Source organism: Nyctibius grandis, chromosome 2, assembly GCF_013368605.1.
Source record: "Nyctibius grandis isolate bNycGra1 chromosome 2, bNycGra1.pri, whole genome shotgun sequence".
In the NCBI taxonomy this organism is placed as follows: domain Eukaryota; kingdom Metazoa; phylum Chordata; class Aves; order Nyctibiiformes; family Nyctibiidae; genus Nyctibius; species Nyctibius grandis.
In genome coordinates, this window is record NC_090659.1 from 91,998,773 (window position 1) to 92,023,754 (window position 24,982).

The 24,982-nt window shown below is 41.3% G+C and overlaps 1 protein-coding gene across 5 annotated transcripts in view; it reads right to left on the bottom strand.

Annotated features, from left to right (window-relative positions):
- VWA8 (von Willebrand factor A domain containing 8) overlaps window positions 1-24,982 on the bottom strand; it is a 225,603-nt gene that overhangs the window by 123,948 nt on the left and 76,673 nt on the right. For all 5 annotated transcript variants that reach the window (XM_068418061.1, XM_068418042.1, XM_068418050.1 and 2 more), the window contains 6 exons: window positions 20,607-20,775; window positions 20,178-20,255; window positions 16,558-16,673; window positions 15,568-15,674; window positions 13,468-13,574; window positions 9,102-9,173 (listed from right to left, as the gene is read on the bottom strand). In XM_068418061.1, coding sequence (XP_068274162.1) covers window positions 9,102-9,173; window positions 13,468-13,574; window positions 15,568-15,674; window positions 16,558-16,673; window positions 20,178-20,255; window positions 20,607-20,775 — 649 coding nt within the window. The remainder of the gene's footprint in view (window positions 1-9,101; window positions 9,174-13,467; window positions 13,575-15,567; window positions 15,675-16,557; window positions 16,674-20,177; window positions 20,256-20,606; window positions 20,776-24,982) is intronic.

Consider the following 24,982-nt stretch of genomic DNA (forward strand, 5'->3'; position numbering starts at 1 on the left):
AACAAGGCCTCTAAATAGATGAGGCTGTATATAACTGTATATTGTAATTTTAATATATGCACATTAATAACAATTAGCATTTTATATTCCTTGCCATGTAGGTTAGCCCACTAGTGTTTTGACTTTTTCCAAAGGCTATTGCAAAACATAAAGAGAAACATCTGCTAGAAAATTATTGTATCCTTGCTAACGGAAAGCTAAACTAAAGGGAGATTACTTCATGAGAGAAAAACCAACCCGGTTGCTTGGGAAGTATCACAGAAATAATAACAAGAGCTTTCTTTTTTCAGAGCTAACTGGCAAAGCGTATAATTCTGTTCAAGTCACCTAACGGTTCCAGTAACAGTTTAAGACGGTTCTGAAGAAAAAACACTTTGAAACAGACCCAACTGGAGAACATCTGCCTGTACCACATCTTGGGGAGCCTATAAGCCCTAAGGTGTCATGAAACAGCATCAACCAACTAAAAGAACACAACAGCCCACATGATCCCACCAATAAAGTCTCCATCAACAAAGATACTAGCCAAAGAATGAAACAAATCTGTATCTCTTAGAGAAAACTAATATTTTGCTATCAATAAATAAGATTAGGTAATACATGTACACCTCTTATCTACCATCGGAGATTTTAAAGGAGAGGTTTGATACATAGCCAAGAAGGATGGTGATGGAACAGATCATCCTGAGTGCCTGTCCTGGTTTGGCCCAAGCCAGGCCAATTGGTCTTGGAGAGGCCGGGGTCACTGCTGGATTCCTCGCTGCTTGTGGGTGGGGAGCCAAGGGGGGGTCGCGCCTGCAGGGGGGAGCGGACGGGGCGGGTGGCCCAGGATTGACCAATGAGGTATTCCATCCCATACATGTCATTCTCACTTTCCTATTTATCACTAACCCACTGCCTCCTGGAGGTGGGGCTCAGGAGGGAGGGGCCCTCCTGTCTCCCACTGATTGGTACCAGCTTTGCCAATTCTCCAGTTAAAAGCCTGCAGGTGTGATGGCAGGGGGAGCTACTGCATTTTCCCCTCTGCCCATGCTGGGGGAGCAACTTTGCCTGAGGAGGATTTCCAAGCTCTCGATCTTGGTTTTGTATATATTTGTATATATTTGATTATTTCTATTATTCTTATTATACTCTTTTTCATTACTATAGTTTATTAAAACTGTTTTAACTTTCCAACCCATAAGTCTCTCTCCCTTTCCCCTTTCCCTTAGGGTGAGGGGGGGAGAGGGTTAACAGAGAGTGTCTGCCACTGGGTTAATAGCCAGCCCAGCTTTAAACTGTGACAGATTTATTGGTGCCCAATGTGGGGCTCCAGAGAAGCTCCAACAGGTTGCTCTGATAAGTTGAATCCTGGCTCTGGTGGGAGGAGACCCGGAGAGCTCAGCTGAGAGAGCATCAGATTTCTTCCTTTGAGATTTATGAGGGGTTGGAAATTAAAACAGATAGTGAAAATGGTGATGTCATTTTTGAATGCTGTGTTATCTCATCTTTTTATAGAGTTTCTTTCACAGTTGAGTATTGCAATGATGCCTTACCTGCGGTGGGTACTGTGTTATTGCTTGCTTCTTATGAATGTTTACATGCAGTTTAGCAGTGGGCGCTGGTCGAAATGTATTGTTTTGGTATGGGGTTTGATACTGATTTATGCTGTGATAAACTGGGCAGTTACTATTCTGATCTCTTATCTCTATGACCCAATGATGGGCAGCTTTAATCGCGAATCAGTAGCAGCGACTTCATCTGCACGTGCCAGGCGTCCTTTAGCTGATTCTGTTAATGATTACACTTCCAGTTTTACTTCGGGAAATAGTACCTTCTCCTTTTCTGCCAAGCTGATTCCACTAGATTTTGCGAAATTAGGATGGTGCTGTCTAGGTGGCATGTTTTTATTTTCGCTTGTCCTGAATGTGTTTCTGATGTGGGATAAGATTAAATATCGGTGCAGGGACAGTTGTAGGTGTTATGCAGCCACCTCAGATCCTACAGCGTGTGCTGCCACTACAGCCACTAAACCCACTGAAACCTCGGCAGCCTGCACCACAGCTGCTACACCCCCCAAGATGGCCACTGCAGCTACTCAGACTCTAACAAGTCTCAGCACTCCCCTGACAGCCACTGCAGCTACTCAGACCCCAGCATCTATTGAATCTGTACCAATTGCTCCTGTAACCAGGAAGAAATACCAGAAGAAATCAGCTCATGAAGAGAAGGATGATGACTCAGAGCTTTCTAAGGCAGAGCCATCATATGACCCAGGTGAGGGCCCTTCTCAGGCAGAGTTAGGGCCTGACACAGATGGGGGTTTCCTCGATCGTCCTTTTAAAGCAGACCCATCACAGAAGAAAGGTCCTTCTAAAGCAGAACTATCACAAGAGGAGGACTCGGATGTAGAGATAACCTACCACTCCTTATCCCTGAAGGACCTGAGAAATATAAGGAAAGACTTCAGCCATTATGACAGTGAGCCTATTATTACCTGGTTGCTCCGATACTGGGATAATGGGGCAGATAGCATGCAATTAGATGGCAGAGAAGCCAGACAGTTGAGATCCCTGTCCAGAGATGGTGGTATTGATAAGGCGCTCGCAAGAAAATCAAACACTATCAGTCTCTGGAGGCGACTCATGTCAGCTGTAAAGAGCAGGTATCCCTATAAAGATGATGTTATGAGCCACCTAAGCAAATGGACCACTATAGAAAAAGGTATTAACTACCTTAGAGAACTGGCTGTGCAAGAGATCATTTATAGACACCCACGGGACATTGTAGATCCTGTAGATCCTGATGAAGTGGAATGCAACCGATCCATGTTCCGGAAGGTTGTGAAGAATGCTCCACCGGCATATACCCATACATTGTCAATATTAGTATAGGGAGAAGATGATATGGCACATTCTACTGTGGGCGAAATGGCTAACTGTATGCGACAGTATGAAGATAGTATTTCTTCCCCACTGCAGGCACACATCTTGGCTGTGGAAAAACTGACTAAGGAAGACAAGGACTCATTTAAACAACTGTCAGACAAACTGTCCAGGATCGAGAATAAACTTGACTCTCTACCTACACAGGCCCGTGTTGCAGTTGTTAGGAGAAAATGCTCTCCTACAGGACCAGCTCAAAGGAAACGGAACACATCATGAGGTATTCTGTAGTTTGCCCTGCGTGGTTATGGGGAGGACATGAGCAGATGGCATGGACAACCTACCAGTACCCTACAGGCACGAGTACGTGAGTTGCAAGCTAAAAGAAATACCAGAGAGAATTTTTCTAGAAGGATGGCTGCTCCAGTTACCAGTGAGCAGGACCCCAATCAGGGTAGATGGGCCTCAAATCCCTACTTCCCAAGTGTGAATAGGAGAAATGAAGGTCCAGTCCCTGTGAGCAGCACAAATCCATTTCTTAATTAGGGGGGCCCTGCCTCCAGCCAGGTGGAGGAAAGGGACAACCAAGTTTATTGGACTGTGTGGATTCGATGGCCTGGCACATCAAAACCACAAAGGTATCGAGCCTTGGTAGACACTGGTGCACAGTGCACCCTAATGCCATCGGATCATAAAGGGGCAGAATCTATCAGTATTTCAGGAGTAACAGGAGGATCTCAAGTGTTATCTGTATTGGAGGCCGAAGTGAGCCTAACTAAAAATGAATGGAAAAAGCACCCCATTGTGACTGGCCCAGATGCTCCGTGCATCCTTGGCATAGACTACCTCAAGAGAGGGTATTTCAAGGACCCAAAAGGGTATAGATGGGCCTTTGGTATAGCAGTTGTAGAGACTGAGGACATTAAACAGCTGTTTACCTTGCCTGGCCTCTCAGAAGATCCTTCTGTTGTGGGGTTGCTGAAGGTTGAAGAACAACAGGTGCCAATTGCTACTACCACGGTGCACCGACGACAATATCGCACCAATCGAGACTCCCTGATCCCCATTCATAAACTGATTAGATAATTAGAAAATCAAGGAGTGATTGGCAAGACTCGCTCACCCTTTAATAGTCCTATTGGGCCAGTGCGAAAGTCTGATGGAGAATGGAGATTAACTGTGGACTATCGTGGCCTAAATGAAGTTACGCCACCGCTGAGTGCTGCTGTGCCAGACATGCTAGAACTTCAATACGAACTGGAGTCAAAGGCAGCCAAGTGGTATGCCACCATAGACATAGCTAATGCATTTTTCTCTATTCCCTTGGCACCAAAGTGCAGGCCACAGTTTGCTTTTACCTGGAGAGGTATCCAGTACACCTGGAATCGACTGCCCCAGGGGTGGAAACACAGTCCTACTATTTGCCATGGACTGATCCAGACTGCACTAGAAAAGGGTGGAGCTCCAGAACATTTGCAATACAGTGATGACATCATTGTGTGGGGTGATACAGCAGCAGAAGTTTTTGACAAAGGGGAGAAAATAATCCAAATTCTTCTGAAAGCTGGTTTTGCCATAAAAAGAGGCAAGGTCAAGGGGCCTGCCCGGGAGATCCAGTTTTTAGGGATTAAATGGCAAGATGGGCGTCGCCAGATCCCGATAGAGGTGATCAACAAAATAACAGCTATGTCCCCACCAACTAACAAAAAGGAAACACAAGCCGCCTTAGGCGTTGTGGGTTTCTGGAGAATGCATATTCCAGATTACAGCCAGATTGTACGCCCTCTTTATCAAGTGACCAGAAAGAAGAATGATTTTCAGTGGGGCCCTGAACAACGACAGGCTTTTGAACAGATTAAACAAGAAATTGTACATGCAGTAGCCCTTGGACCAGTCCGCACGGGACAAGATGTTAAAAATGTGCTCTACACCTCAGCTGGGGACAATGGTCCTACCTGAAGCCCCTGGCAGAAAGTACCAGGGGAGACTCGAGGTCGACCCCTAGGATTTTGGAGTCGAGGATACAAGGGTTCCGAGGCCAATTACACCCCAACTGAAAAAGAGATACTGGCAGCATATGAAGGCGTTAGAGCTGCCTCAGAGGTAATCGGTACCGAAGCACAACTTCTCCTAGCACCTTGATTACCAGTACTAGGCTGGATGTTCAAGGGTAAGGTTCCCACTACCCATCATGCAACTGATGCTACATGGAGTAAATGGACTGCATTAATTACACAGAGGGCTCGAATAGGAAACCCTAATCGCCCAGGAATCTTAGAAGTGATCATGGACCGGCGAGAAGGCAAGGACTTCGGAATGCCACCAGAAAAGGAGGTGACACGTGCTGAAGAAGCCCCACCATATAATGAACTACCAGAGGATGAGAAGCAGTATGCCCTGTTCACCGATGGATCCTGCCGTTTTGTAGGAAAGCATCGGAAGTGGAAAGCTGCTGTATGGAGTCCCATACGACGAGTCACAGAAGGACAAGGTGAATCAAGTCAATTTGCAGAGGTAAAAGCCATCCAGCTGGCTTTAGACATTGCTGAACGAGAAAAGTGGCCAAGGCTGTATCTTTATACTGACTCATGGATGGTAGCAAATGCCTTGTGGGGGTGGTTAAAGCAGTGGAAGCGAAGCAACTGGCAGCGCAAAGGTAAACCTGTTTGGGCTGCTGAATTGTGGCAAGATATTGCTGCTCGGCTAGAGAAACTAGTCGTGAAGGTACGTCATTTAGATGCCCACGTACCTAAAAGTCGGGCGACTGAGGAACATCGAAACAACCAACAAGCGGATCAAGCTGCTAAAGTGTTCCAAATAGATTTGGACTGGGAACATAAAGGTGAACTATTTTTAGCTCGGTGGGCTCATGACACTTCAGGTCATCAAGGGAGAGATGCAACATACAGATGGGCTCGTGACCGAGGGGTGGACTTAACCATGGACTCTATTGCACAGGTTATCCATGATTGTGAAACATGCGCCGCAATTAAGCAAGCCAAACAGTTAAAACCTTTGTGGTATGGGGGGCGGTGGTTGAAATATAAATATGGGGAGGCCTGGCAAATTGACTATATCACACTCCCTCAAACCCGCCAGGGTAAACGCTATGTGCTTACCATGGTGGAGGCGACCACCGGATGGTTGGAAACATACTCTGTGCCCCATGCCACTGCCCGGAACACTATTCTGGGCCTTGAAAAGCAAATCTTGTGGCGACACGGCACACCAGAGAGAAGTGAGTCGGACAATGGGACTCATTTCAAAAACAGTCTCATAGATAACTGGGCCAAAGAGCATGGCATCGAGTGGGTATATCACATCCCCTATCATGCACCAGCCTCTGGGAAAATTGAACGGTATAATGGGCTGTTAAAAACTACCCTGAAAGCAATGGGGGGGGTGGAACCTTTAAAAACTGGGATAAGCACCTGGCACAAGCTACCTGGTTAGTTAACACCAGGGGATCTATCAATCGAGCTGGCCCTGCTCAGTCAGACTTTCTACATACAGTAGAAGGAGATAAAGTCCCTGTGGTGCATGAAAGGAATCTATTGCAGGAAGAACCCAGACAGTTTTTCCCAACGGGCAAACGTAAACCTATTCGTGGGATTGCTTTTGCTCAGGGACCTGGATGTACTTGGTGGGTGATGTTGCAAGATGGTGAAGTCCGATGTGTCCCTGAAGGTGATCTGATTCTGGGTGAGACTACCTAATTCTGAACTGTATGTTGTTGCTGCATAATACTAACAGTGTTCATAAGTGTCTTTCAGGTTGAGGCAGTGGTGATGAGACTGGAGCTAGCTGCAAGTGGCGTCCTAAAACCTCCTCGAGACTGACATTGTGAACCTGCAACCTGTGGGCTTGAACCATGACAAAACTCATGCCATGTCTCCTGCCCTGAGAGACTGCTAGCCAGATGGAAACCCACAATCCTGAACTAAAGGAACTTGATGAACTTTTTGCATAAAGATGAATCATAAACTAGTGATATGTGTATATATATTTGAAAATGAAAGGTAGTGGTGATCTGAGTATGACGTGAATGGTATGGAATAAGGGGTGGAATGTCCTGGTTTGGCCCAAGCCAGGCCAATTGGTCTTGGAGAGGCCGGGGTCACTGCTGGATTCCTCGCTGCTTGTGGGTGGGGAGCCGAGGGGGGGTCGCGCCTGCAGGGGGGAGCGGACGGGGCGGGTGGCCCAGGATTGACCAATGAGGTATTCCATCCCATACATGTCATTCTCACTTTCCTATTTATCACTAACCCACTGCCTCCTGGAGGTGGGGCTCAGGAGGGAGGGGCCCTCCTGTCTCCCACTGATTGGTACCAGCTTTGCCAATTCTCCAGTTAAAAGCCTGCAGGTGTGATGGCAGGGGGAGCTACTGCATTTTCCCCTCTGCCCATGCTGGGGGAGCAACTTTGCCTGAGGAGGATTTCCAAGCTCTCGATCTTGGTTTTGTATATATTTGTATATATTTGATTATTTCTATTATTCTTATTATACTCTTTTTCATTACTATAGTTTATTAAAACTGTTTTAACTTTCCAACCCATAAGTCTCTCTCCCTTTCCCCTTTCCCTTAGGGTGAGGGGGGGAGAGGGTTAACAGAGAGTGTCTGCCACCGGGTTAATAGCCGGCCCAGCTTTAAACCGTGACAGTGCCATTACACGGCACATGCAGGACAATCAGGGCATTGGGGCCAGCCAACATGGATTCGTGAAAGGCAGGTCCAACCTGGTCTCCTTCTATGACCAAGTGACCCACTTAGTAGATGAGGGCAGGGCTGTGGATGTAGTCTACCTCGACTTCAGTAAGGCATTCGACATTGTCTCCCACAACATCCTCCTAGACAAACTGGCTGCCTGGGGCTTGGATGGGTGGACTCTTAAATGGGTTAAAAACTGGCTGGATGGCTGAGCCGAGAGAGTGGTGGTGAATGGGGCAAAGTCCAACCAGCAGCCGGTCACTAGCGGTGTTCCCCAGGGCTCAGTTCTGGGGCCGGTGCTGTTCAATATCTTTATAGATAATCTAGACGTAGGGATTGAGTGCACCCTCAGCAAATTTGCAGATGACACCAAGCTGGGTGGCAGTGTTGATCTGCTGGAGGGTAGGAAGGCCCTAGAGAGGGATCTGGACAGGTTAGATAGATGGGCCGAGACCAATGGCATGACGTTCAACAAGAACAAGTGCCGGGTCTTACACTTCGGCCACAACAACCCCATGCAGCGCTACAGGCTGGGGGAAGAGTGGTTAGAAAGCGGCCCAGTGGAAAGAGACCTGGGGGTGCTGATAGACAGCCGGCTAAATATGAGCCAGCAGTGTGCCCAGGTGGCCAAGAAGGCCAATGGCATCCTGGCCTCTAGTAGGAATAGTGTAGCCAGCTGGTCTAGGGAAGTGATCGTCCCTCTGTACTCAGCACTGGTGAGGCCGCATCTTGAGTACTGTGTTCAGTTCTGGGCCCTGCACTTCAAGAAAGATGTTGAGGTGTTGGAGCGAGTCCAGAGGAGGGCGACCAAGCTGGTGAAGGGTCTGGAGGGTCTGACCTATGAGGAACGGCTGAGGGAGCTGGGGTTGTTTAGCCTGGAGAAGAGGAGGCTCCGAGGTGACCTTATTGCAGTCTACAACTACCTGAAGGGAGGTTGTAGTGAAGTGGGAGTTGGCCTCTTCTCCCGGGCAACTAGCGATAAGACAAGAGGACAAAGCCTCAGGCTTCGCCAGGGGAGGTTCAGGTTGGACATTAGGAAGAATTTCTTCTCAGAAAGGGTTATTAGACATTGGAATGGGCTGCCCAGGGAGGTGGTGGAGTCACCATCTCTGGATGTGTTTAAGAAAAGACTGGACATGGCACTTAGTGCCCTGGTCTAGTTGACAGGGTGGTGTCAGGGCAACGGTTGGACTCGATGATCCCTGAGGTCTCTTCCAACCTGGTTGATTCTGTGACTCTGTGATAACCAAAGCCATTAACCGAAGATTTTAATCGTAATGATGTTACATATAACTATTAATGTATTGACTTTTTACTCTGATAGCAATGTAAAAAAACATTTAAGGCATTTGCATTTTCCACAGATACATGCCCATAAATCCCATGAACACCAGTACATGAAGAATCAAAAAATTGGTCAAATACCTCAGTAGTACAAATGAATGCAATTTCAATGAAGGAAAACAGAGATTTAATTTCATTATTAAATATGAGTTTGTTCCATGCATTGTAAGAGATGTTTAACTCACCTGATTGCCAACTAAAAGAAGATGTTCTCCCAGCAGAAAGTCCTTTAGCATATCTTCCATTACCATCATGTGCTAGAGAAACAGAAACACAATTTTCACCCCTGTTTTTATACTCTCAAGTTTATGTATTCAGTAGTACAACAGGAGTATTCAGTAGTACAACAGTACAACAGATAGTAGTACAACAGGAACTTTACTTTCAGGATTTGGGGCCAAAATTTTTTTAACTTTATCCTTAAGCTATTTATTTCATACCAAGAGTCTCTAAGCCAATAACAGCAGAGGCAATCTATCCAGTGACTAAAACAATGCAACAAAAATACTAACTCTCCTTCTGTATTTTCTCTGCTCCAACTGATTGTGGGTGTCTGATTTCCCTACACACATTTAATTCTCTGTAATCACTCCTAAAGCATTTCCTTTTAGCCTAGTTGAATGCTTGTCACCCAGAGTGTAAGAACTTTCATTAATATGTGTATGACAATTTTCCAGCAATTGTACTGGAAGGAAGCAAAATTTTGCTAAGTCGTGGGCAACGGGAGAGGTGCCTGAGGACTGGAGGAAAGCGAATGTCACTCCAGTCTTCAAAAAGGGCAGGAAGGAGGACCCGGGTAACTATAGACCGGTCAGCCTCACCTCCATCCCCGGAAAGGTGATGGAGCAACTTGTTCTTGGTGCTGTCTCTAGGCACATCAAGGATAGGGGGATCATTAGGGGCACTCAGCATGGCTTCACCAACGGGAAGTCTTGCTCAACCAACTTGATAGCCTTTTATGAGGATGTTACCCGGTGGACAGATGATGGTAAAGCTGTGGATGTGGTCTATCTCGATTTCAGTAAAGCGTTTGACACGGTCTCCCACAGCATCCTCGCAGCTAAACTGGGAAAGTGTGGTCTGGATGATCGGGTAGTGAGGTGGATTGTGAACTGACTGAAGGAAAGAAGCCAGAGAGTAGTGGTCAGCGGGACAGAGTCCAGTTGGAGGTCTGTGTCTAGCGGAGTTCCGCAAGGGTCAGTTCTGGGACCAGTTCTATTCAATATATTCATTAATGACTTGGATGAGGGATTAGAGTGCGCTGTCAGCAAGTTCGCTGATGACACAAAACTGGGAGGAGTGGCTGACACAACGGAAGGCTGCACAGCCATTCAGAGAGACCTGGACAGGCTGGAGAGTTGGGCGGGGAGAAATTTAATGAAATATAACAAGGGCAAGTGTAGAGTCCTGCATCTGGGCAAGAATAACCCCATGTACCAGTACAAGTTGGGGGCAGACCTGTTGGAGAGCAGCGTAGGGGAAAGGGACCTGGGGGTCCTAGTGGACAGCAGGATGACCATGAGCCAGCAGTGTGCCCTTGTGGCCAAGAAGGCCAATGGCATCCTGGGGTGTATAAGAAGGGGTGTGGTTAGCAGGTCGAGAGAGGTTCTCCTCCCCCTCTACTCTGCCCTGGTGAGGCCGCATCTGGAATATTGTGTCCAGTTCTGGGCCCCTCAGTTCAAGAAGGACAGGGAACTGCTAGAGAGAGTCCAGCGCAGAGCCACGAAGATGATTAAGGGAGTGGAACATCTCCCTTATGAGGAGAGGCTGAGGGAGCTGGGTCTCTTTAGCTTAGAGAAGAGGAGACTGAGGGGTGACCTCATTAATGTTTATAAATATGTAAAGGGCAAGTGTCAAGAGGATGGAGCCAGGCTCTTCTCAGTGACATCCCTTGACAGGACAAGGGGCAATGGGTGCAAGCTGGAACACAGGAGGTTCCACTTAAATTTGAGGAAAAACTTCTTTACTGTAAGGGTGACTGAACACTGGAACAGGCTGCCCAGAGAGGTTGTGGAGTCTCCTTCTCTGGAGACATTCAAAACCCGCCTGGACGCGTTCCTGTGTGATATGGTCTAGGTAATCCTGCTGCGGCAGGGGGATTGGACTAGATGATCTTTCGAGGTCCCTTCCAATCCCTAACATTCTGTGATTCTGTGATTCTGTATCCTGGCAGAACTTTACAGAAACCAAACAGAGGGAATAAAAGGCAGCTGACATGACTATGTAAATTATACACATTTATTTTATTAAAGACTAAACACCAGGTCTAGCTTAATGACAAATACACTTTTCTATTCTAATACAACTTTATTTTCAAGGAAGACAAAGATAGGAAAATGCAAGCTCAAGTCTAAAAGTGTTCATTATGTGTCTTATAACTTCTAAATTAGACTGCCTAATTGAAGCCAAAGTGCTTGAGGTGTATTTTACATATATCCAATATCATAAAAGGTAACACACACTGTACATCATTTAACCTTGTCTTGCTCATCACAAATAATTTGTTTAAAAGGATCGCATGGATTTAAGGATAATGTGGCAATGCAGACTACTTTACCCACAATAAATTCGTGTATATTTCTCCACTGTATCCAGTAAAAATAGGTCATCTGTAAGTAGGTCAGACAACCTACTTAGAGAAACGAATGCTTGCCTTTAGGTAAACATACTTTTTTTTTCACATTCTCATCTCATCTCTAGTATTTGATTTAAAAAAAAAAAAATCACTAACTTGCCTGTAATTTCTGAGCCTAGAAATGCTTAGTTTCTAACTGTGTGAATGATGTTTTACCTTTCCAAATCTCTCCAGAACAGAGGCTGGGGGTGGGGGAAGAAACTCATGTAAACACAGCTTAATACCACAAAATCCTAACCAGGCATGTCAAAAGGCTACTGAATACTCAATACACAATTTAAGGAGAGAACTTCAAGGCAAATTACTATATTTTCTGGCATGTATATACACTGGAAATTCTACGAAGTCATTCACCACACACGCTGATTAAATTTTTTATTTTATTGCTAAGGCATGAATACTTCCTTCTGATTACTTCTTTTTTATCCTAAATTGCACAAATATGTGTACATTATAGTTCCCCTGCAGAATGGCTTTCTCACAAGAGATACTATGTATTGATACTTTTTTTTTTCACTAGGACCTAAATTAGCACTGTATTAGGATGCATGCAGACATTTCAGATTAATTATTTACACAAAGGACTTGTAAGTAGACACATCAATATCATGTCAACTTTATCAGTCCATGTTCCCCAAAGCCTGGTCTGAAAGTGGCATTTGGCGTATCACCTAAAAATTATTTCCACCCCTGTGCCACTTTTTGTGGACCAACAGCAATGTTCCACAGCAATGCCAAATTCCTCTGGAACATGAAGTGTTTCAAGATCAAACACACAGACGCAAAAACTATGTATTGCATTACATTTTGCAGCACTGCAAAGGGCTGAGGATATATTTTTTTCTCTGTTTCATTTAATTTCTGTAGTTTTTAGATACCAGACAGGAAGTACTGCACTGGACTCATAAATTAAATTTGTTCTCCAGCAGGTTTTGCTAAATGATCATTACAGCCCTTAAAGAATGATCGAACTACAAACTAGCAATACAGAAAATAAGAGTAGAATTCATTTAGAAATGAGAACAGCTATTCTGACTGGTATTTGATTGTTTCCTTCAGCATTCAGCGCGCACAGCTACCAGGGACAGATACAGAGCAGGTTGTTCTCTGCAACATTTTTAACAGACATTGCCTAAATAAAACAGATAAAAAAGAAAAGTATTTCACAAGATCACGCTATCAGTATTGCCTTTCAAGTGGCAAAATTGACTTTGAGTTTTGAGGCTTCCACGGTAAATGGAGAAGCTGCAGTACACCTATCTCTACAAAAGGTGTAGGGGGAAACAAAAACCAAAAAAAACCCACAGTCACTAAGCCCTTCCCTTTTCTTGTGTTCACTAATTACTCTTACTCTTCACTACTATGAACTAATTAACACTAATGACACTAATGACTAATTAATAAGCTAAACTAATTAAAATATATAATTAATAACCCATTAATTAATAACTAATTAACTAATTACTCTTCGCCTTGCTTTTCAAACATGCAGTGCTAATTCTAATAAAAGGCAGGTACAACTTCATGTGACAAGCCTGTAAAACATGGTCTCAGGATGGAATCGACAATATCCAGCCCTAAGAGCAGATCAGTCCAACAGCAGCAGGAAAAAGAAAAAAAATACACTCAACACAACAGCTGATCAAATCTTTCTAAATAAAATTCAGTTTCAATCGCTGTTACTTCATATTTTATGTATGTTCAACAGGATTGTAACAATCTCTTCAAAAAGGGATGGTGAAGACACATCTGAAATGAGCATCAATTCTGTGAGAAAAATTTCAGCCTAAAGAAACTACCTCAGAAATATATACCCTTAAAATTTAGTTAGTACGCTATTTACTATATATGAGCATGCATATTAGTACACATTTAACAAACTTTTTGTACTTCAGAAGCCAGAGATTCATACTTACTTGTGCATTTTCATAAAACAAAACATCAGGCACTTTCATTTTCTCGGCTGAGTTATAAATTGGCATCGTCACAGACCCTATCTTCAGAATCCCATCATTTATTTCACCTAGACATTTTTCAGGAAACAAGCAAATGCATTACTTACAGCATCCTCTAAGTAGACATGCAATCAATCCCCAACACCTGCAAGTGATGATTTACAAATTTTAACAAGGCTGTGGGTTGCAGTACATGATTTCTACCTAAAGAAAGGGAATGCTTGAAAGAGTGTCTGTTAACAAGAGGCTGCATTATCATCAATTTGAATTCTCTTTAAAATTGCAAATTCTATTAGAATAAATGATGAATAGGTGATCGTATGGAAAAAGTACCATAAGAAACACTAGAAGTTATGACCACTGCCCTGGTTTAATTTCATACTCTCATTTTATTACTGGAATATCACTAATATAATTAGGCTACATTTCCTCAACCCACAAGTTTTCTCACTCATTCTCCCTGTTCTCTCTCCCTGACCCATTGGCAAGTGGGGTGCGGAGAGAAGTGAGCGAGCGGCTGTGTGGGTGCTCAGCTGAGAGCCAGGGCCAACCCACCAAAACAGTATAGAGTCACTGTTGATTCTCCCTTTCAGCATTGTAATTTTGCTCAAACGATTTAATGTCAGAACGTGGACATATTTAACATTTTGGTGAAAACTGGCTAAATTTGCACTTGTTGAAATAACCTTCAACTACAGCTCTGAGAGAAGAAGTACATTAGAAAAATGTCTTCTATCAAAAGAACCATAAATTCTGTCCTTAGGAAAATAACAACTAGGTGTAAACAATAATATTGTGCAATAAAAACAGTAATAATTTTTTTCCACTAATTTCTTAATCTGGTATGGTATAAAACTGAAAATAGCCTGATTTCTAGGCAGATGTTTTCAGTTGTTCACCTATTATTCTATATGGTTCTATCTTTATTGTATGAAACAGAGAAACACAAAGAAAATTCAAGGGATGAGACCAGTTTAAAAAAAAAGAATGGTAAGCAGGTAGCATCACACAATTGGCAAGAGTTCAAATTATTTTATACAAATAGCTTTTATATATACAAAAAATGTAAATACAGATATAATAATACATGGATGGCTACATATGTATATGTGTGTATATACACATACATATGGCTGCACATATGTATTACACTGTATATAACAGATACCTTCATATATCTGTATTTATTTATATATTTTATATACACACACATATAAATAAAATCTATAAAAAACAGAATCTGTATTAATTAAAACCAAAGATGTGTTTACTATTGCAAAGATCTAACAGTAAAAACACAGAAGTCAAATACATCACAAAACTGAGAATAAACATACAGAAGAATGACAGCAGAGATAGCCCTGGTGAAGACGAGTATAGGAAAAGTTCAGTGAATGGAAAATGGCAAATTGCTCAAAGTGTGCTGCCTGACAGAAGATATGAAAAGATACACAGCTAGCATGAAGGCCAGAGGTCACGCAGGAATGAGAAAGCATAAGTGAGAAAAATGGCAGAGGCAGAAATATATGCATAGCACTGAAGGCTATGGCAAATGAGTACAAGTTGGATGAGGTAAAGAAACAAAGACCTGCTTGATAAAGGCGACATGTAACAACCACAGCAATTTAAAGAGAATAAAAAGAAGGGAAACTAACAAAGAAGTGTGTGCCAGAATGAAAGCAAAACATAATCCAAGACTCCTGCAAGAGTCTTAATGAGAAAAAGGTTGATTTTAACAGTGAAGAGAAAGAAACAATGATAAAAAACAGAACAGAGAAATAGTAAGATCAAATCAAGGCTGTAACTGTACAGAAGAGTAGTTACCCATAATGGGGAAAAAAAAAAAAGCAGGAGTTCAAGAACGCCTGAGGCCATGGATCTTATAGACTGGGAAACATGTAAACATGATGAAGAGTAGCACTGCATTCTGATAGAACAAAGTCAAAGGGATATAACTGGAAGAAGCTCCATTTAATTTTGAGGATAATTTATACACCTTCATATGCTCAACTGTCTGAGTAACATTCATGAAGAGTAGGACAAAAGATGGCAGAAGCTTACATGTGTAATCCTTTTCCTCTAGTTTCTTCACGTCATCTGGACTTGTCTCAATACCAGAATCCTGCAGAATTTTATGTAAAGCTGATCTGGCAAGGTTTGGTAAAAACCTAAATGAAGAAAAATAATAGGGACGTTGTATTTTAAGGATTTTTTTTTAAAGTTTTCAGTATTTTTTGTAATCTAAAATGAGTACGAAGCTTTACTTGGACCTCCAAACCCTGAATGTCTATTCCTTTCACACTCAAATCGTCTTCAGCATTTCACCTATCCCTGAGGAGGGAAACTGACTTTCTTCCACAGGCAATGAACTATGTTTGTGGCTGTGTACTCATTTTAAAGGGCTTCAGTGTTATTGAATATTGCAACAGGGTCGTAATGTAGGATGGATTAGGACTGGAAGTAGGTAATGTCTTCATTCCACTGCCAGTAAGAGCTACAATAGAAACAATGTTTCTTCGGAAATACCTTTTCTCTTGACTCAGTTCACTTGGACACCAGGTTCCAAAGAGAAAGAGTGAGCTCTGAGGTGTCCAGAACTAGGCACTTCCAGTTTTCCAAGCCTTTTGATAATTACAATTTGCTTTCTTTTGGAAAAAACAAACAAACAAACACACAAACAAAAAATCTAGATGTTCACAACTTTTCTAGATACAGCTTTTAGAACTGAAACCAAGCCTCTACCAAACATCTAGTCATGCTAGACATCAATATAACTCCGTTTGGGTGTTTTGAGACAGTGAAGTAATGCTGATAATGGTGACCTAATTTATATAATGTAATGAAGTATCTTTATGAAGATGAGAAAAGAGTACAAAGTCATTTCTACTTACTTCCTAGGTTTGAGAATACCAGAGAAATACTTCTAAAGAAATTACAGACTTTAAAGAGGAAGACAGCAATTGTTATCTACTAAAACGCATTAAAAGCCATCTTGCATGTTAGCAACTGACCAAGTAGCTCTTGAACGTCCACCAAAACTAGCATTACTACCTGGAAAGGCAGGCTTTATTAACAGCATAGTAAAGGCTTTCATCTGGATGTTGTGACAGTCGACGACAAATTCGCAATAGTTGTCGAGTAGATAAAGAAGAAGCCAGTGACTGTGCCTGTCAAAAAATACAAGGTAGTTTAATTATTTGATCTCTGGGACTGGATCTCAGGGATTTAAACCGAACAAGTCAGGAGAAAAAAGTAATCCAAACAGAATTATTTCAACTTCTATCCTAATTCATAGGTGCTTTCTGCCTCCTGCAGCAGCTTGTATTTTTTAATCTGCAAGCTTGTAATTCTGTATTTGTTGCAGTAATTCAGTGACATGGAAATCATGATGTCATCAAAAGATTAGCCTTGCCATTTCACTTGATAATCAACAGGAAGAAAAATGAGCTGATAACTGAATTTTATTCGCTATATAAAACCTAACACTAAACAATATTAACAATAACAAGGAAGTTAGCCACTGTAAAAGGATCAATGTCCTAAAAACTCATCTGCTCTTCCCAAACTGAATACGAGCTCCACATGTAATGCTTTGGCAAAAGGGTCTGGCAGGATTCTTGGATGTATAAACAAGACAACACTGGGCAGCACTAAGGAGATTGTATCGCCTCTGCATACGCCTTCTAGGCGGGCCGTTACTGGAACACCGTGTCCTTTTCTGTTGTCCACATGTTAAAATAAATGCTAAAAACTGGACATGATTCAGCAAAGAGTTACAAAAACGATTCAATGCCTCAAACAAATACAGCAAAATTTAAAAAAAAAAAACCAAACAAAACCCCCAAACAAGTGACCATGTATTTAAAGAGAGATATAAAGACTGAGAAAGAAATCATTCTGTAATTATATCTACCGGATGAAGGTATCTAATACAAATAGGTTCCTTATTTTAGCAGGAAACACAAAACAATGAGTGTGATCTGATAAGTCACGCCATGCTTTGCCTGGGTCAAGTGAAATACTTTAATTAGGTAATTTCAAAACGTTTTGGTTTAGTTCACATAAATGATTTCTAACTGCATTACAATTATCTTAATATATTATGCTGTTTCAATTGGGAAAAAAATCCTGAAATTTGCCATCCAGGGAAAAAAAAACAACAGAGAAAAGCAACACTTCATGAATTTCAGAGCCTTTTTTTCCCCCTCTTAATCATGTTTAAGCATAAGAAATGTCTTAATACCAATTCTTTCCCATGTAAAGCTGCAGTTTGGACAAACAGGCATTAACTTTTTTCAAAAAAAAACTTGTTTTTTTTAAAAAATCAGTTCTATGAAATTGTACAAAACTTTTCTTGAATGCTGAGAGAGCAAAGGATAATATTTTTTAGCATAGCTCTGAGTAAGAATGATTTAGATTGGGATAACTGCGAGGATTACTACTCCTGCTCCTCCTGTTTTCATTGATGGAAGATTCTGAAGCATCTTCTGAACCACCGTAGTTTACTACCCAGCATTATGGACACTGTAATGTAAATGATGGCATTTCAAGTGCTATTTCAAGACCTACTCAGCCATGTGTGAAGCATGGGCAAGGGAGGGAGGTGAGCGCTGCACCCCTGTTATCTGTGCTCACTAGCCAGAACCCTTGCTGCCTTTGCAGACTATATTCTATTTCCAAAAGTATCTTAAAAAGCTGAAAGGTCCACAAGTAGAGTAAGTTTTGGCAGGTAAGCAAACCTCCTAAGTCACAACCTATGGGACTGCACTGATGGAGAATGGCAGCTGGGCAGAGTAACTGAGGTAGTGTATTTCATATGTTGTACCACCTTGATAAATCCAATCTCAAGGACGTGTGCATTTTAAAGTCTAAATTACACATAGCATCAAATCCTGCAGTGGAATAAATAAGCACAGAGGACAGACCCACAGAGGAAAAGCTGTATCACATCTTCTGAATATTTGCAACTGGCAGTTAAAGTTCTGGGAACAAAACTTCCCCTTTCTCTTAACTGTTTTTCTGGGTTTTTTTATATATTTTATATTGAATAATTGTAAACTCAAAATTGGGTTAGTGATAGCCTTTGTAATAAATATCTATGAGGCATCTAATTCAACAGGATCTTAATTGCGGTCTCTAGATTCTATTGTATATCAGGCAAACAATTACAATGACGCAGACAACGCCCACAGGCTGAATACTCTACAGGTATTCTTCTATTGTTAACAAAATAACTTTAAACAATGGTTAATATTTCAGGATAATCTCTGGCAGAGGCTTACTTACTTAGGCAACTCTATAAATAGCCTGACATACCTAAGGCACACATTTCAGCTCTCTGCACAGGCATGCTATTCCCAACATGTCTCATGTCACTGCTGATCTACAAAAGTCCTCCCTCGATCCATACTGTGACTCACTTCTTATCCAACATCATATACTTAATTTAGATATTTCACAATGCTATATCCATCCACATATTTGGAAAGGATTTTTATAGTGCTCTGTTTAGGAATGGTATGTCTCCAAGCATGTCAAAAACAATACATTGATACATCAGGTGTAGGAAGCTAAATAGATCATAATAACACTGTCCCAAAGGTGTACCTAGAAGTCAGGCTTTTTACTTTTTTTTTAAGCTCAGAAGAGATGACAGCCTCTCTCAGCTTCTTAAATAGTAATACTGTAAAAAAATATTACCCATGTTAAAATCATGAAAGTAAGGAGAATGGACTACATTTGCATACCAGTTAAACTACTGGATTCCACTAAAAATGTTTTACATTTTAGTCACATTAAAACCATCCAGTGCTTTAGTTGCTATAGCAATAATTTCTCTTTCTTTTCACCATGATTTGACTGTATCTTTTTAAAGAATTTTGTGGTTACTATGTCAGCAAAACTTATTTTTCTTGACAAGACTGCTTTAATAGAATAGCCTGTAACAGTAATGCAGCCAGGAGTCTGGAGCTTTCCCTTAGTCTTTGCTGTTGCCCATTGGCATTTTATAACGGCTACATAGTTCCCATTGCCCAAAAAGCCCCAATAATTTCCACTGTCAAAGGCCCAATGACTATAGCAAAGTAATCAAAAATATTTGGACATGCATGATTATATTTACCCTGAGGGTGGTGAGACACTGGCACAGGTTGCCCAGAGAAGTTGTGGATGCCCCCTCCCTGGAAGTGTTCCAAGGCCAGGTTGGATGGGGCTTTGAGCAACTTGGTCTAGAGGAAGGTGTCCCTGCCCATGGCAGGGGAGTTGGAACTAGATGATCTCTAAGGTGCCTTCCAACCCAAACCATTCTATGATTCATATGATTCTACGATACCCATACCTATTCAAAAGGCACCTCAAGCATGTGTCACTGTGAGACATGTATTTAAACCTACCAACAACAGCTGTACCATTCTGCCTGACTTCCCTGGGATTTGGGGAATTTCCTAAAAGCTTTATTTATGCAGATTCTAAAAATGTACATCATAAATCAAAAAAGTTTACAGTATGCGGTGCAGTAATTGCCAGCAACAACTTTTTGGGGCTGGTTTTCCATTCAGGCAGCCTTTGAAATAACACTATAGCTTAGCACGATTCACTCAGCCTCTGTTAAAACAAATAGTCACAGTAGGAGAACGTAAATTAAAAAAAAAAACAAAACCAAACCGGCTCACCGTGGCATCATTTGTCTCCCGAAGCTTGTGTGTTAATGACAACAACTGCTCCACAGCAACACTAGGTACATTTGGAATCTGCTTGAAAGAAAAACAGTATTAATCTTACTGCTATATATGCCAAGTTCCATATCCAGCTACACCCAGATGCAGTGAGCATACAGTTGCTGCAGTTGCTTTATGTCAACCAAAAAGGAATACAGTTTTGACAAAGAGCATTTTTCTATTACAGCATCATTTAATATCACAATAAGAATACTAATTGAAGAACAATACCATTGAAAGGCAAGCAGATATGCTGCTTTGATGAGCTTTGAAAATAAAGACTCATTTATACTACACTGAAATAGCAAAATATTTTTAATGTAGTAAATAATCATGTTCTGTAAGCAGTAGTCAATAAGTGCCTAAAATATCGAATGTACATACCATTTCTTTAATAACTTGAATTTCTTCACTCTTGCTTAAAGATCGAACATTATGAAAAAGAAACAGTGTCAGAAATTCTGGACCCAGCCATTGTTGGGTACTACTTCCAATGACAGGAGGTTCTGCTAAGACCACTATTCTGAAAGAAGGATGGATAGGAAAGATCGACCTGCAAAAAAAAATAGTTTAAAAATGCATTACCTGGCTTAAGCAGTGAATATCAAATTTAGTTTTTACAATAGATGAAAAAAAAAGAACTATTATACTGAATCACATCAGTCTATTCAGATCATTTGCAATGCGATTTTATTAAAAAAAAAAAGACAAAGACAACATAATGTGACTTACAATTTTATAAATTTAAAATTTTTTTTTTATGCTCAGAAGTGTACCCAAGTCTCCTCTTCTCATCTGCAACAGGACTTGTATGTCTCAAGATGAACAAATACCAGCAACTAAGCTACAGTCTACTGCGTTGTATGTCTGAAATGGACACATCTCACTCATCTGTCAGACTTTTACAAGTGCTTTACCTAAAGCAGGATGTCTCTCAGGGAGAGAACAAGCTCTACTGGAGCTGCAGTAATGAGTAACTTCTTTTACTCAATTAGACTGACAGAAAGGATGACACTGTAGAGATTGGCCTAGATACCACATAGAGTTGGATTTACTTTAGGAACATTCCCCTTACTGATGCTCTTTGTGGCCCTTGGAAAATCAACTAGACTCTTTGGATGGGATTAATAGGTCTAACTTCATAATACTACTGAAAGTTATACTTCAAAGACCAAACCAGTCACCTCACTCTTGACTCATTTTAGAGTCAGCATGGGGAGACAGGTCTCTCCAATGGCAGATTAAGACTTACAAGAACTTAAGAAATGCCCTACTGGGTCCTTCAATCCTCCCATCTCGCTACATGTTCTGTCTCTGATTACAACAGCTGGAGATGCTCCTTGGGGAAAGCACAAAGCCTAGCCACTACCAGTAGTCTGTTCCCCTCATACTCTCCCAGCACCCACAATTGTATCTTCAAGGACACCGGATTGCAGATATTTAGTTGCTTTAATGTCTGTTTACCCACAAATTTGTCTAATCCCTTTCTGAACTACTGTCGTGGTTCAACCCCAGCAGCAACTAAGCACCACACAGTTCCAAAACATAGCCCCATACCAAATCCTATGAAGAAAATTAACTCCATCTCAGCCAAAACCAGCACAACTTCTTCACCCTATCTGTCTCCACAGCTTCCTGTGGCAACATGTTCACTGTTCATGGTTGTAAAAGGTACTTTTATTATTTTTCAAATCTTTATGGAAATGACCTGCTAGCTTCAGTCACCGTCCTCTAGTTCACACTGCAAGATTTGGTAACTAACAGTCTCTTAGACACCTGCCTATTTGATTCCACTGAAGATAATGGGAGCTTACTGTGATCAACACAAATATACAACTTTTAGATGCCTGTGTTAGGTAGTAGAAGACTGCTGCCTCGGTTTTTGGAATCTTTGACTTCTTCACATCTTTTGTTTCCCTTATCTATGTAACACTATCACCTCTTCAGACTGGGAATTCATTGGTACTCATCAATCAGCACTATGGCATGATCTTTAGAAGCAGCAGAAATAATGGAGAGTAACAAGTCAGATACAAAAGCCAGTCAAACTGTGCAAGGAGGGCCTGTTTTCAACAATTAATTTCACAGTACTCTTATTCAAATAGGAGACATTAATTTAGAAAAAGCAAGTGATATTTAATTAGACAGCTTATATTGCTAGATATGCCTGTTATCATGTCATTTGCCATATAAATTACTACATTTGAAATCAGAACACTTGGAGGCAAGTATTCTTCCTGGTTAAAGTGAGGAAGGAAATGATGGCATAAGCAAGAAAATCTGAAGAGAGAATATGACCATTAAACACACATTAACAAATTTACTGCACAGTTAGCTCATCTGTTCATCACAACAATAAACCTGTGACACCACAGAGAGATTATAGCAAATAGTCTCTTGTATCAAAGCAAATACGGGGGGTGGCATGAGTTATTCTAGCTGAAAGTCATAAGCCTAGAAGCTACTCCCTGTCTGATAAAAATAGAAATAGATGTCTGAAAACATCACATGAAAGAGGAACCAATGGGAATGTCACTGTTACTAAGCATAAAAGAAGGTCAGGGAACATTAGCCAACCTTATAATAGAAGAAAATGTTTCCTAGATAGGTTAAATACCTATACTTCCAGACTCACCTCCCCCCACCCATTACTAAGAAGAAAAACAACTCTCCAGAAATCCACCAAATCTGAAGGACCAATTCTGCTCCTTCTGCAATACCATAAGAGAACACAAGAAGCAGTCAGCTTTCCCTAGCAAAGGGAACACATTTCTCTTGTACCACCTCCATGTCACTGCCTAACTCAAAGGGCATGGTGGGGACAGCCAGGGAGGGAACAGGCTGAAGTGGGAGGAGAGGAGATAGAAAGTCAGGGCAAGTTAACTTGGTGATATCAGTTAAAGTCAGTGACACAATCTCTAGATTTGGACATATTGCAACACCACTGCTGTAGGTTTCCAGTTTGTACACATGAATAAAACTCTTTGGCTACTTCAAAAGCCTATTGTTTGGACTGATGTTTGCAATGTTGAAAATGTCAAGCTAAGTGTATTATTAAAACAAATGCCACAAATGACTCAATCCTGCAATGCTCTGAAAGTTCCCAGCTTCCATCAGCGCAACTGAAGAGCTTCAAAGTTGTTCCATCGTATTACAGATCAAGTCTCTTAAGGAATAGAATACAGAGCTCCTACATGGAGATGTGTTTTATAAAAAAAAGAAATCCTTGATATCGTGTGTTCTTTGCAGATGAAGGCCAAGTAAGTGTAGCTTGTTAAAAACTTGACATCTTTAAATTAATGAGCCTCAAACACGGGGAAGATTTGGTGTTAGTTGATTAATACAGAGAGTCTCTGTCCTTCTCTCTATTAAATGTTTACTGACAACACAGATAGCAGAGCACTCTCCTAATAAGTGTGTGTCCTTCTTTTGACATCAGTGTTTAATTCTAACCAAGGATTACTGCCACTGCTCTCGAGAGGAAGATCAGAATACAGTCTGTTCAGGGTGATTTTATGGAAAGATTTTCTTGTAATTGACACATGGTTCTGTGCAATTGAAGCTTCCCCCCCCCCCCGAAAAAAAAAGATTAAAAAATGCAGAACGGCATTGCTAATGCCACCTTGCAAAACCAAACTGTTTTTGATCGTCTGTTCCTGTAACATGATTTAATAAATCTCATTTTCTATCAAAACGAGTTTTATGAGCTGGGAATTGCTATAATACTAGGACCACAATGACTACTGTATGTAATTAACAGACTCCTTTATCTGAAAATTCACTAAACTGAAAAAACCCACCCACAACAAAAAAATGAAGTAAAAGCTAGAAAATGTAAGCAATTAAAAACTTTTATTATTTGCTAAATTCACTCCCTGCCACATTTTATATTTGTCTCATCTACTGTGTGTTCCTTTTCAACCTAATCGCATGGAAAATAATCCACTGTCTGCAGGGCATTAAAACCACCCATGTGTTATGAGCGACTTCTTTTAGCTTTTGAACAATCACACCAAGGACTTACCGTGTATGTGTGTGTGTGTCTGTGTGTGTGTTGTGGGGGGGACATCCACACAAACAAGTTAAAATACTGCATCATAAGACAAACCAGCACTTTACTGCTTGTCTTGTAAAGGCTGTGTGCTACCTTTACAGTATCTGTCTCAGTGAAGTAATGGATGATTACAGAAGAAATTGTATGCAGAAATCTTGGATATGCACAGTACTTGAATGCACTTTCTCTTAATCTCTGAACCTGTTCAGGAAAATGAATCATACAATCACTAAATGAATAAGGAATCAGCAGCTATAATTTCCTTCTATGTAAAAGATCTTTAAGGACCATCTGTCACTTTCTCAAGGGCAGGGTTTTTTTCTTCCTCTCCTCAAACTCATAAACAAAAATACTTAGTTTCCTCAAATGAGTGCATGTCATCTTACTGTGACTCTTTGCTAACTGAACTCCACAGCCAATTTGGCACAAGAAAGAATAAAGGAAAATGTGCTCTGTGCCCACTGCTAGTTACCCTGTAGCTTATAGGCTTTCAGCAGGCCAAGGAGTACCCCAAAATCCCACAAGGGCAAACATACTGCTTGCACTTGTCAGTCCTGACAGCACCATTGCACCCACCAGTCTGAATCCCTTCTCAGAAAAATGCTAGTAGTCATGACAGATGTAGAAATGTAATGAAATGATAGTGAACATATAATTCAATGACAATAATTAATATAATTTAAAATAAGAATATATTTTATTAGCT